Here is a 14,260-nt window from a genome sequence, read left to right as displayed (position 1 = left end):
TGTCACTGTCATCTGCCTGGATCGCAGCCTCCACATCCCTATGTATTTCTTCCTAGGGATCCTTTCCATCTCTGAGACATGCTATACCTTTGTTATTCTGCCCAAGATGCTCATAAATCTGTTGTCTCTGCTCAGAACAATCTCACTTATTAACTGTGCCACTCAGATGTTTTTCTTCCTTGGTTTTGCTGTCACTAATTGCATGCTACTGGGAATCATGGGTTATGACCGCTTTCTTGCCATCTGTCATCCACTTCGGTACTCTGTCCTTATGAGCTGGCAAGTCTGTGGACAATTGGCAGCCACTTGTGCTGTAATTGGTTTTTTGTTTTCATTGATAGGCTCCCTCTTAGTTTTTGAACTACCTTTCTGTGGCCCCAACAAGATTAACCATTACTTCTGTGACATCTCACCAGTTATCTGCCTTGCCTGTACTGATTCCTATATCAATGAACTCATCATCTTCATTGGTGGAGTTTTAGCACTCATGGCCCCTATGACTTTTATCTGCATCTCTTACGGCTTCATTGTTCACACCATCCTGAGGATCCCATCAGCTGACTGCAAGCGAAAATCCTTCTCCACTTGTGCCTCCCATCTTACTGTAGTCATTGTCCACTATGGCTGTGCCTTCTTTGTCTATCTGTGGCTGTCATCCAAGTACCCATCCAGCAAAGATAGACTTGTGACAGTGACCTACACAGTTGTGACTCCATTGTTGAACCCCCTGGTGTATAGCCTAAGGAACAGAGATGTCCAGATGGCCATTCGAAAAGTGACTGGCAGAAGAGGATTTTATTCTAAAGCTCTGTAATAAGAATAATTTATATCTATAAAATACTCTTTTCTGAGGATATACCAATAACTGTAAAAGTGATGATAGCATTGTCTTTCATTCACATAGCACTTTATAACCTCATAGTGAAAGCTTCTCCATGGTATTAATTTGATAGGTTTGGTCTTAAACCTGGGGTAATTATTAATACTATACACATTTGAAATGCTCTTAAACTTGAACAGGGAAGTATATTTTAAATTAATGTTATTGGAATATAGTTGTTTCCCAATGTCGTGGTAGTTTATACTGTACTGAAAACTGAATAAGCTGTATATATACTTAGGTAAGAATGATTTTAGTCTCTTCTAGGAAGGATAAATAACATACTGTGGATGGTAATTCAATATAGAAGGTCCAGTCATTACAAATTTTCAAGTTTAGAAAAGCCTCAACAGGACTCTTCATAAAAAAATCGTTAAGAAAATAGAATAAATCTAGTTGAAATTTAATATAACCATGAGTTATCAGTGTTGAAAAGGACCGAAGTCTATCACTTCCAACTGCTCTGTTATTGCAGGTATCTTACCTGCAGTATTTCTGCCTCTAGTTTAACCACTATTAAATATCACTGTTATAAAGCTCCACTTTTATATGCTGTCCTCCTTTTCATTACACATATTATTTCTGGAGATGAATATCTTGTATATAATTTTTCACTTCCACAGCAGTGATTTAAATATTTGAAAATGAATGATGTATGCTTTCCCTAAGACACCTTTAACCTAGCTGATGACTCCTTTGATAAATCCTGGTTGTTTTTCTATGGCTTATTCTCAAGGTACTTTTCATTTCATTAATAGCATTCTTTGATACAGTCACCAGGAAATGGGTATAATATATAATATTATATATAATATAATCCAGGTGACTTTGGATAATCCTCTCCCTTGTCCTTAAAGTCAATTTTATATTAATACAGCCAAAGTTTCTTCCTTATAATTTTCCTATAAGTTCTATTACATGTGTATCCTTCTCTGACCCCTGCGTCTTTCAGGCTAAAGGATTATATATTATCCACAGTCCTTTCATTTTGAAGCATATTTTGATCAGTTTTGCTTAGCTGGATATTTCTTTTTCAATTATCACCAATCTCCTGTTCTCTGCAGAAAGTATTGTGCATATTCTCACTTCCACTTAAAACAATTAACTATTCTCCCCTCCCATGGCCCTCTTTGTCACTCCTTCCAAACATAATGTTACCTGATATCATTGCATCATACTTTAGAGGAAATGTAAGGTGTCAACAAAAACACCCTCTTGTCACTGCATTTGTAAATATACTTGTACCACAATTATTCTAATATTTTTCTTCATTCCTATTGCAGTAGAAACAGTTCTTTTTAGCTTTCTCAAATGCCTCTTCCTTTTCAAATTATCTGAATTTTGTCTATTTCTTATCTATCAGTGTCCCTTGAGTTCCTCTCCATGCAATTAGGTTTTCATTTTTTATCTTAGAAAACAAGGATTGATAATTTGAAATTATGCAAATACATTTAAAATGTGAATGCATCTAAATTTTTCAGATTGGGCACTTTCAGGCCAGTTATGCCAGAGCATGCATGCCCTCAAATATATGTATGTAAAGAAAGCTAGAGGAATGCAAAAGAACTGATTGTTTGAGTGGATCAATCCAGTCCCAAGTTGAAGACATTTTTACTTCCCTTTGGTTTTGTAGTATGTGTGTGCTTAGTTGCTCAGTCGTGTTCAACCCTTTGCAACTTCATAGACTCTAGTCTGCCAGGCTCCTCTGTTCATGGGATTCTCCAGGTAAGAATACTGGAGTTGATAGCCATTCCATTCTCCAGGGGATCTTCCCAACCCAAGGATCAAACCTGTGTCTCCTGCAGTGCAGTCAGATTATTTACCATCTGAATCACCAGAGAAGCCCATCAAGTACATATACCAACATGATAGTAAAGTTATCTTTGTTTTAAAATACCTATATATAGAAAACTATAAAACACTGATGAAATAAATCAAAGATGACACAAATAGATGGAGAAATATACTATGTTCATGGATCAGAAGAATCAATATAGTGAAAATGAGTATACTACTCAAAGCAATCTATAGAGTCAATGCAATCCCTATTAAGCTACCAACGGTATTTTTCACAGAACTAGAACAAATAATTTTACAATTTGTATGGAAATACAAAAAACCTTGAACAACCAAAGCAATATTGAGAAAGAAGAATGGAACTGGAAGAATCAAGCAGCCTGATTTCAGATTATACTACAAAACTATAGTCATCTAGATAGTATAGTACTGGCACAAAGACAGGAATATAGATCAATGGAACAAAATAGAAAGCCCAGAGGTAGATAAATCCATGCATGTGTAGACACCTTATCTTTGACAACGGAAGCAAGAATATACAGTGGAGAAAAGACAATCTCTTTAACAAGTTGTGCTGGGAAAACCGGTCAACCACTTGTAAAAGAATGAAACTAGAACACTTTCTAACTTCATACACAAAAATAAACTCAAAATGGATTAAATATCTAAATGTAAGATGAGAAACTATAAAACCCCTAGAGGAAAACATAGGCAAAACACTCTCTGACATAAATCACAGCAGGATCCTCTAAACAAATAGGACCTATTTAAACTGAAAAGTTTTTGCACAAGGAAGGAAAACTATAAGCAAGGTGAAAAGACAGCCTTCAGAATGGGAGAAAATAATAGCAAATGAAGCAACTGACAAAGAACTAATCTCAAAAATATACAAGCAGCACATGCAGCTCAATACCAGAAAAATAAATGACCCAATCAAAAAATGGGCCAAAGAACTAAACAGACATTTCTCCGAAGAAGACATACAGATGGCTAACAAACACATGAAAAGATGCTCGACATCACTCATTATCAGAGAAATGCTAATCAAAACCACAGTGAGGTACCATCTCATGCCAGTTAGAATCAGTTCAATTCAGTTCAGTCTCTCAGTCGTGTCTGACTCTCTGTGACCCCATGGACTGTAGCACACCAGGCTTCCCTGTCCATCACCAACTCCTGGAGCTTACTCAAGCTCTTATCCATTGAGTTGGTGATGCCATTCAACCATTTCATCCTCTGTCGTCCCCTTCTCCTCCCACCTTCAAAAAGTCTACAAACAATAAATTCTGGAGAGGGTATGGAGAAAAGGGAACCCTCTTACACTGTTGGTGGGAATGCAAACTAGTACAGCCACTATGGAGAACTGTGTGGAGATTCCTTAAAAAACTGGAAATAGAACTGCCATATGACCCAGCAATCCCACTTCTGGGCATACACACCGAGGAAACCAGAATTGAAAAAGACACGTGTACGCAAATGTTCATCACAGCACTATTTACAATAGCTAGGACATGGAAGCAACCTAGATGTCCACTGGCAGATGAATGGATAAGAAAGCTGTGGTAAATATACACAATGGAATGTTACTCAGCTATTAAAATTAACACATTTGAATCTGTTCTAATGAGGTGGATGAAACTGGAGCCTATTATACAGAGTGAGGCAAGTCAGAAAGAAAAACACCAATGCATGTATATATGGAATTAACACATATATATGGAATTTAGAAAGATGGTAATGATGACCCGATATGCGAGACAGTAAAAGAGACACAGATATAAAGAATAGATTTTTGGACTCTGTGGGAGAAGGTGAGTGTGGGATGATTTGAGAGAACAGCATTGAAACATGTATATTATCATATGTGAAGTGTTCAATGCATGAGACAGGACACTCAGGGCTGGCGGACTGAGATGACCCTGAGGGATGGATTGAAGAGGGAGGTGGGTTCAGAATGGGGGACACATGTACACCCATGGCTGATTCATGTCAATGTATGGCAAAACCCACTACAATATTGTAAAGTAATTAGCCTCCAATTAAAATAAATAAATTAATTTTTTTAAAGTTATCTTTGTTTTGCTGTTATGGGCAATTTTTAGTTGATTTTTATTTATTATTTTTCTTTGAGTTTTTGTGTGTGTATGTGTGTGTTGTGCACTTAATATTTTCATAACATGAAAAAATAAAACCTAACAAATGAAACATGGCACTTCCTTCTACTGTGCTCCCATGGTGCTTAGGTGCCTTATTGTAAACAATCCTCAAGAACTATCAGTATAACATCTTTGGATGCAATATTCCCATAGAGAAAAGAAAAATCTGATTCCATATTGGATCTGCTCCTTTCACTTTAACCTTTGTATTCTATTGCTCTGGCTACAAATTAATCACCAAAGGGGTGTTACGTATAAGCTTAAATTATATAAAGTGGCCCATCTCTGGGAGCCCTGCCTTCCATGTAACAAACATTAAGTTAAAATACCTTTGTTCAGCTCACAGGAAACTTCCTGACAAGGCCCACCTGCAAATCACTGCAGGAAGGAAGAAATTAACACACTGTAGAACAAAGACTTTACCCACTCCCCTTTTAGTATAAAAGAAACCTGATTGTAACTCAGGCAAGATGCTTCTTTGGGACACCAGTTCACCATCTTCTCATTCTGCTGACTTTGTGAATAAAGTCTCTATTCCTTGCGCCAGCAACTCATCTCTCAAATTTATTGGCCTATTGTATAGTCGGGCTTCCCAGGTGGCTCAGTGGGTAAAGAATCTGCCTCTGGCAGGAGATGCTGATTCAATCCGTTGGTGGGGACAATCTCCTGGAGGAAAGCATAGCAATCCATTCCAGTGTTCTTGCCTGGAGGATCCCTGGACAGCGGAACTTGGCGGACTCCAGTCCATAGGGTCACAAAGAGTCATACATGAATAAAGCAGCTGAGCACAAGCATAGTGAACAGTACTAGCTTGGACTCAGATTAACAGTTTGTGAAGTGTTTTTGTTTGTTTTTTTGTTTGTTTTGAGTTGTAAAAAGCAGTTATAGTATCAATATTGACAAATAAAGATATGGGAGGAATCAACTGACTGATATCTATTTAATAAATTGCTAAAGCCAGCTTTCAGATTCTCTCAATTATTTACTCTATCTTTATTTACTGAGTCCCTGTTATGTGGTGGAAGAAACAAAGATAAACATTTTTTTCTGCTTTAAAATATTGGATCTACTATGTACTTTCACAAACTTCTCACCCAGACAAGAATAGTGTTTTTATTATTATTATTAAATAAATGCTGCTAATAGCTATACAGCCTTTCTCTTTTTCTCTAGTTCCCTTTCCTACATATCTTTAAATTAAAATATCTTATATCTAACTTAATTAATATCAACAATACAGTACATTATGACTTCATCTCTTCCTACAATGAATTAATAGGACTTGTACTGGAACTCACCTCCAACTTAAAAAATGGAACACTGAAAACAATATGAAAAACATCAGTTTTAAGACACTTTAAGGCAGAAGGCAGCATAAGATGTGGTCCTTGAGAGAAGAGAGATGACTTGTCTACCTTATAACCTGTGAACAGTTTCCAGGGTGCAAAGCAGAGAATATGGACCCCAAATGCAGACCCTAGAGGAAACTGACTCTAGTTTAAAAATTGCTGAGAATGAGGTTTCTGGTGGAGAGGCCAAAAGAGAAAAGAACAGTCTCTGACTGATTGATTTAGCTAGAGGCACTCATTTTAGACATGTAGAAAAGTAGCCGTATCTTGGCATTAAGTCGAAGGTAAATAATTTCACAGAACATGATAAATATTACTCTGTGATTATGATGCAGTGAGAAAAGTTTTTTTGTTTTAAAATGTTTAAATACTAAAGTTAGAAGTTTAATGACCCCAATTTTTGGCAGAAGGGGAATCCAAAGAGTTTGGATTATATATTATATATAATATAATCCAGGGAATCTAACTGAATTAAGACAGAGATTGGAGTTCAGAGAGAGTGAAGGGGCTTTTTACAAAACAGAGAACTAGAAAGGAGTTAGCACACAGAACAGACTCTACATATCTAAAAAAAAAAAGTCTTTGGCATCAAGCCTTTGGCACAGCACTGACACTCACATCTATGACAAGAAACTACCACTGATAGAAGGAGGGGAAAAAGCTACTATAAGCAGTAAGCCACATTATTCCTGGAGCTCACAAAAGAAGAGTTTGTGTTCCCAGCGGCCAGAGTAGACTTTGCAGGCTACACAGCCCAAGGTAGAATCCTAAGAATATTTGCCCAGTAGTTGGAATAAATCAGTACTAGCCTGAAGGCTCTTTTGACACAACTTAAAAACTGATTTTGAAGCTGAAACTCCAATACTTTGGCCACCTGATGTGAAGAGCTGACTCATTTGAAAAGACCCTGATGCTGGGAAAGATTGAGGGCAGGAGGAGAAGGGGATGAGAGGATGAGATGGTTAGATGGCATCACTGACTCAATGGAAATGGGTTTGGGTGGGCTCTGGGATTTGGTGATGGACAGGGAGGCCTGGCGTGCTGCAGTTCATGGGGTCGCAAAGAGTCAGATATGACTGAGAGACTGAATGGAAAAACTTTAAGCAAAGATTTAAAATTATTTAACTGATTTTAAATAAAACAACATTGGGCCAGAACAATATATGTGTGTGTTAGTTGCTCAGTCGTGTTCAACTCTTTGCCACCCCTTGGACTGTAGGTCACCAGGCTCCCTTGTCCATGGGTTTCTCCAGTCAAGAATACTGGAGTGGGTTGCCAGTTCCTCCTCCAGGGGATCTTCCCAACCCAAGGATCAAACGAGGGTCTTCTGTATTGCAGGCAGATTCTTTACCATCTGAGACACTAGGGAAACCCAAAACAAATGCCAGCATGATTCACTGGCTGGGAGTCGAACCCTGGTCTCCCACGTGGGAGGCGAGAATTTTACCACTGAACCACCAATGCCCCATAACAATATATAATCATACTTAAAATAATAAAACAAAATTTAGTAATAAAACAATAAAATCTAATTTCTGACATTAATAATTTCTGATGTCTAATGAAAAGATACTAGACATTCAGAAATGTGGAAGGAATATAATCCATAAGCAGGAGATATATTATTCAATAGAAACAGATCCAGATTAGTTCACTGGCAAAAATTACAAAATATTTAAGGGGAAAATGATATCAATTCTACACACTCAATCTTATGTACTGAAAGTTCATGTCCCCTCAAAATTTTTATGTTGCAGCTTCAACCTGCAGTGTGACTATATTTGGAGATAGGACCATTGTGCAGAAAATTAAGGTTAAATGTGGCTGTGTTCTCTTTCTTCACCCCATGCGCACACAAGAAGAGGTGCCTACCTACATGCCAGAACAAATCCACCCAGGAACTGAATGGCTCGCACCTAATTAGATTCTATACTTCAAAACTGTGAGAATATAAGCTGCTTACTGAAAGACACTTTTAAGAAAATAAAAGGCAAGGAACCAAGTGCAAGAACATATTAGTGAAACAAATCTGACAAATAATTGCACCAGACTGTAATAAGAATTCTTAAAGCTTAGATCTTTCTGACCCAGGGATTGAACACTGGTTTCCTGCAATGCAGGCAAATTCTTTTATTGTCTCGAGTCCCCAGGGAACTCCTAGTAATAAGATAAAAACTCAAATTAAAAACTGGATAAAATATTTGATTAGACACTCTGAGGGAGAGAGCAAATTAGTCACAATGGCATGTTCAGACTCCCTCGCCCCACATTTTGCAAAGAATGAGTATGTAACAGCTGAGATCACTTGTAGCACTGTGCATGTGCATGATGAAGTACTCATTTGGTCACGGGCTACTTTGTGAGGAACACCTGTATGAGCTTCACCATGAAAGCCCTGGCTGCTGCAGTAGTGGGGTTACACTGGAGCAGCTCAATGGTTTCATCATATGAGGTTATGTTAAGGCTCTGTTATGGTTATGTCGTGGCTGCTGCTATGGCTGCTGCGTCAGCCAAGAGAGAGACTGTTATGGTTGCTGTGCCAGCCAGGAGAGAATGGACATGTCTGCCATTCCTTTGGCTCCTGGAGTCTCTTTCCAGCTTCTTAGCTTGTGCCTTGCCTACCCTGGTTCAAGGACCAGTACAGACAGTGTGAACAGCAAGACAATTGGCTCCACGAACAGGAACAGCAATATGCACTCCCACAAAGAAGTTTTATAAATTTCAAGGAAGGTCCGTCTGGTCAAGGCTATGGTTTTTCCAGTGGTCATGTATGGATGTGAGAGTTGGACTGTGAAGAAAGCTGAGCGCCAAAGAATTGATGCTTTTGAACTGTGGTGTTGGAGAAGACTCTTGAGAGTCCCTTGGACTGCAACAAGATCCAACCAGTCCATCCTAAAGGAGATCAGTCCTGGGTGTTCATTGGAAGGACTGATGCTGAAACTGAAACTCCAATACTTTGGCCACCTCATGTGAAGAGCTGACTCACAGGAAAAGACTCTGATGCTGGGAGGGATTGGGGGCAGGATGAGAAGGGGATGACAGAGGATGAGATGGCTGGATGGCATCACCGACTCGATGGGCATGAGTTTGAGTAAACTCTGGGAGTTGGTGATGGACAGGGAAGCCTGGCATGCTGCGATTCATGGGGTCGCAAAGAGTCGGACACGACTGACTGACTGAACTGAACTGAACTGACTGAAATGAAAAAAAATATGCTCATTAGGGCAATGCAAGATAAAACCAATGAAATACCAAAAATCACCACATCAGAAGTTTAATGTTGCTAACAGTTGACAAGGTCATAATTCAACAGAAAGTCTCATAAATTGCTTATAGGAATGTAAAACAGTTCAGCTACTTTGGAAAATTTGACAACTTTTTCACAAATTTAAGCAAAAACATCATACTACTCAGTAACAATGCCATGTATGCATGCATGACAAGTTGCTTCAATTGTGTCCGACTCTGTGTGACCCTATGGACTGTAGCTTGCCAAGCTACACAAGCTCTTTTATCCATGAAATTCTCCAGGCAAGAATACTGGAGTGGGTTACTATTTCCTCTTCCAGGGAATCTTCCCAACCTAGGGATCAAACCTGCATCTCTTACATATTCTGCAATGGCAGGCAGTTTCTTTACCACTATCATCACCTGGGAAACCCAGTGATGCCAAACAACCCTCATATCCTGGAGAGAAATTAAAGTTTTATATTAATTTAAAAAAACAACCTTATTTTAATCTTAAACATTCATAGAAGATTTATTAATAAAATTCCTAAACTAGAAATAGACTGAATGTCCATCAGCTTGTTGAATGTCCATATAGCAAATTGTGTTATATCCATACAATGAAATAGCACTCAACAATTCCATAAAATGTATATATATATAATATATAATTATAATTATTAAATGACTATAATATATAATTATGATAATCAGCCTATACAACTGATATATAAGTGAAAATAGCCTTACTCAGAAGAATACCTATTATATGATTTCATTTAAAGGAATTCCTAGAAAAGGCAAAGCTAAATTGATAAAAACCAAGTCAGCTGCCAGTGGCTCAGTCTAGGGCATGGATAAGAAATTTAATTTAAAAGGACACAAGGAAACTTTTCAAGATGGTGTAAATGTTCTATATGGTGACTGTTGTTGTTTCACAATTATATACTTTTCTAAAATTCATTGAACAACACACTTGCAAAAGGTGAAATTTATTAATGGAATCATACTTTACAAAACTGAGTTTGCAAAAATTAATTGTAATAGAAGACATGAAAAGTAACTGGCCATAAACTCTATTTTTAAGGACATACAGAAAAGCTGTTCTTTTAATGTTTAAAATCTTGAAAACATAATGATATTTCTAAATTTTCACTTGGGCTTTCACAATGCCACTCATTGCTTTTGAACATTTTTTAATCTATAAATGAATCAATTAAGATGAAATGGTAACTTAGATGAACACATACCAATATTTTCTGTGGAAAAATAGCGGGTGAGAGAAAGTAAGGAGGGAGAAAGACAGAGGGACATGGAGAAAGACAGAGAAAAGAGGGAAGAAATCTACAAATCTATAAAAGGAAAGAAGGACTAAAAAGAGTGGACTTACAAGGGAAGAAAACAAAGATAGGTGAAAATGACAAAGTAGAACAGACACAATCAGAATGGGATGAAGGAGGAACTGGAAGGCTCATAAATTAAAAATGTATTCATAATTCCCATCTTCATCTCCTGATTTCAAACATGTATATATTCAATTATTCTTTCAACAAATATCTATGAAACACCTACTATGTGTTGGGCACAGCTGAATGTATAGATGATACATTAATGAATTAAACAAAAATCTCTTTTCAGTTAATATTTTAGTGAGAGAAAAAAATCTGCTTTCATAATTTTTGGAAAGTATTTAAAACTTCTCTGCTGACATAGAAGGAGAAGCTATTTCTTAGGGCTATCCCTCCAGCCATGTTTGTGCATGCACACATGCACTCATGCACACACACACACACACACACACACACACAGAGGAGATCAGCATTAAGGTACTAGAGGTTGATAAATAAACAAAGGCAGGAATGTGGGAAGAACTATGTGGGAATCATCTCCTGATTCATGCATGAAGGGATTCTACACATTAATTAATCACAGTCCCATCTTCCCTGGGTTCACTGCCTTTGCAAAGTATGGTCTTCCTGAGGGCTGCCTTAACTTCACGGTTTCTCAGACAATAAATGATAGGGTTGAGGAGTGGGACAATGATGGTGTAGAGGACAGATACCATTTTGTTGGAATTATAGGCATACATAAGCTTAGGGCGGGCATAAGTGAAAAGGGTCGTGGAATAGAAGAGAATTACAACTGCTAGGTGAGAGGCACAGGTGGAAAATGCCTTTTGGCGTCCCTGAGAAGAAGGGATCCTGAGAATGGTGGTGAGAATGGTGGCATAAGATGCCACCACTACACAAAGGGGAACAGCAATGACCATGAGGGCCAAGAAGAAATCCACTAGTTCAGCTTGTGAGGAGTCCTCACAGGAAACATTGAGGAGTGGGGAAATATCACAAAAGTAGTGATTGATATGAGGTGTGCCACAGTAGTGAAGTCGGGCTATGAAAACAATCTTAATCATGGCAGTCATGAGTCCACAGAACCAGCATCCTGCAGCCAGTGTACCACAAAGCTGGTTGGTCATGATGAGTGGGTACCGTAGTGGGTTACAAATGGCTACATAGCGGTCAAAAGCCATTGCAGCAAGGAGGATATACTCAGTGCAGACAAAGGTCACAAAGAAGTAAAGTTGAGTCATGCAACCATTGAAGGAAATTGTCTTGTCATGGCTGAGGAAGTCTATCTGCATCTTGGGGCTGATGACTGTGACATACCACATCTCCAGGAAAGAGAGGTTGCTCAGAAAGAAGTACATGGGCTTGTGCAACTGTCCATCGCTATGAATGACGAAGATGATTAGAAAGTTCTCTACAAGTGTCAGAAGGTAAATTGCCAGGAAAACAAAGAAGAGGAGCAGCTGGAAGGCTGGCCGTGTTGGAAATCCCAGAAGAACAAAATGTGTTGTCACTGTATGGTTATCTGCTTCCAGAACCTTGGTAATCATAATTGGCTGTGGACATAGACAAAATCAGTTCCTTCCATGTCCCAAGTACCAACCTACAGTTTTTGACTGTAGAGCCCACTGCCTGGAAACTCATCACAGTAGAAGCTCTCTGGCCATTATATCTTTACTTTCTTCCAAATTATGATTAGAGAATCAAAACTTTTCAGCCAAAATGTACTTTCAGGAGTTCATACTTTATTTTTTTTTTCAAATTAATCTGAGAATGCATCCAAAGTCACACAGAGGTGGAGTCTGAACCTTCTAACTCTCAGCTTTATCTTTTCCCAGTACAGAGGATGGCCTTTATACCAACCTTTAAGAAACAAATTTTCATCTACTGAATATGGAAAGAAAGTAGAGGGCTCATTTGCTTATTTTCCAAATATAATTGTGTAAGTTGTTATCTGTAAAACAGATAGATGCCTCCTGTTTCTTGACCTATTTAACTGTGCTGTAAAGCTTGAGTGAAATGATATTTGAGCAAATACACAGGATTCATAGCAAATTCAATGTGAATATGCACTGGCTTCTCAGAGAACAAAATTGAACTGATTTAAAAGGTAAGGTGGAGAAAGGGAACATTCCTACACTACTGGTGGGAATATAAACTGATATAGTCATTTTGGAGAACAGTAGGGAGATTCCTTTAAAAAAAAAACTAGACATAAATCTACCATATGATCCAGCAATCCCACTACTATGCATATACCCTGAGAAAACCACAATTCTAAAAGACACGTGCCCCAGTGTTCACTGCATCACTATTTACAGTAGCCAGGACATGAAAACAACCTAAATGTCCATCTACAGATGAATGAATAAAGAAGATGTGGTACATGCATATGATAGAATATTACTTAACCATAAAAAGGAATTAATTTGAGTCAATGGTAGTGAGGTAGATGAACCTAGAGTCTGTTATACAGAGTGAAGTAAGTCAGAAAGAGAAAAACAAATGTCACATATTAATACATATATATGGAACCTAGAAAAAGTGGTATTGATGAAACTATTTGCAAGGAAGGAATGGAGATACAGATGTAGAGAATAGATTTGAGGACCCAGTGGGGAAAGGAGAGGGTGGGAGGAATGAAAAAAGTAGCATTGATATATATACACTATCATGAGTTAAATAGATAGCTGGTGAGAGGTTGCCATATAACACAGGGATCCCAGTCTGGCACTCTGCGATGACTTAGAGGAGTGGGATGGGGGCGGGGGAGAGAGGTTCAGGAGAAAGGGGCTATATTTATAATTATGGTGATTCACAAAACAACACTGTAAAGCAATTTTCCTCCAATTAAAAAACAAATTTTAAAAGAGGTAAAACAGGTAATATTTCCCTTGATACAATTCATTATATAGGATGATATCTTAGAAGTATGAAAAAAAGTACATTTAAATCCCACTTTTGTCCCAACTCTAGTTAGGAGAAGATATTACATAACTTTTAGAATATTATTTCTTTTATTTCTAAGGTGTGTGTAAATAAAATTACATTTTGTGAACATCTAATGAATTCTAGAGTTTAAATTAAGTCCCTATAGATGCTTGTTGTTATCATTTTAGGATTCACCACTAACCTCCCCAAAAGCCTGCCAAAAAACCAACAAAGATCTTAACGGTAGAGACCACTGTTAATAATAAAGATGGAGGAGACTGAAGGACTTTTTCAAAGACATTAAATAACTCATAAATTGTTTGAAAGTAATATCCAAAAAATAAAGTAATGAGATGCCTTTTATCATTAGTGACCCTTCTGCTTTCCTAGCCAGTCATTCAGCAAAACCTATGGCCGTCTAAACTGAGTTGAGAATCATTCAAAAAACTGCTACAGGCTGAATGCCTTACCTCTTCCAATCTTTCTGTGTCTTACTGCTTGATTCTTCTTTTCTGTTCTTATCCAGAGCCAGTCACTCTTGTTCTCTATGTATCTCAATAATCTTGCTTTTGT

The 14,260-nt window shown here is 37.8% G+C and overlaps 1 protein-coding gene across 1 annotated transcript; it reads right to left on the bottom strand.

Annotated features, from left to right (window-relative positions):
* Positions 1 to 11,328: 11,328 nt before the first annotated feature.
* LOC133074457 (olfactory receptor 6Y1) lies at positions 11,329 to 12,306 on the bottom strand. Its single transcript, XM_061168398.1, has one exon. It carries the CDS (start codon positions 12,304 to 12,306, stop codon positions 11,329 to 11,331), a length of 978 nt encoding a protein of 325 aa, XP_061024381.1.
* Positions 12,307 to 14,260: the final 1,954 nt, after the last annotated feature.

This window comes from Dama dama, chromosome 20 (assembly GCF_033118175.1).
Source record: "Dama dama isolate Ldn47 chromosome 20, ASM3311817v1, whole genome shotgun sequence".
NCBI classification, from domain to species: Eukaryota; Metazoa; Chordata; class Mammalia; order Artiodactyla; family Cervidae; genus Dama; species Dama dama.
This window is presented reverse-complemented; position numbering and strand designations above follow the sequence as displayed.

Coding starts and splice junctions, on each gene's coding strand:
- LOC133074457 (XM_061168398.1), bottom strand. CDS start 12,306: ATGATTACCAAGGTTCTGGAAGCAGATAACCATACAGTGACAACACAT.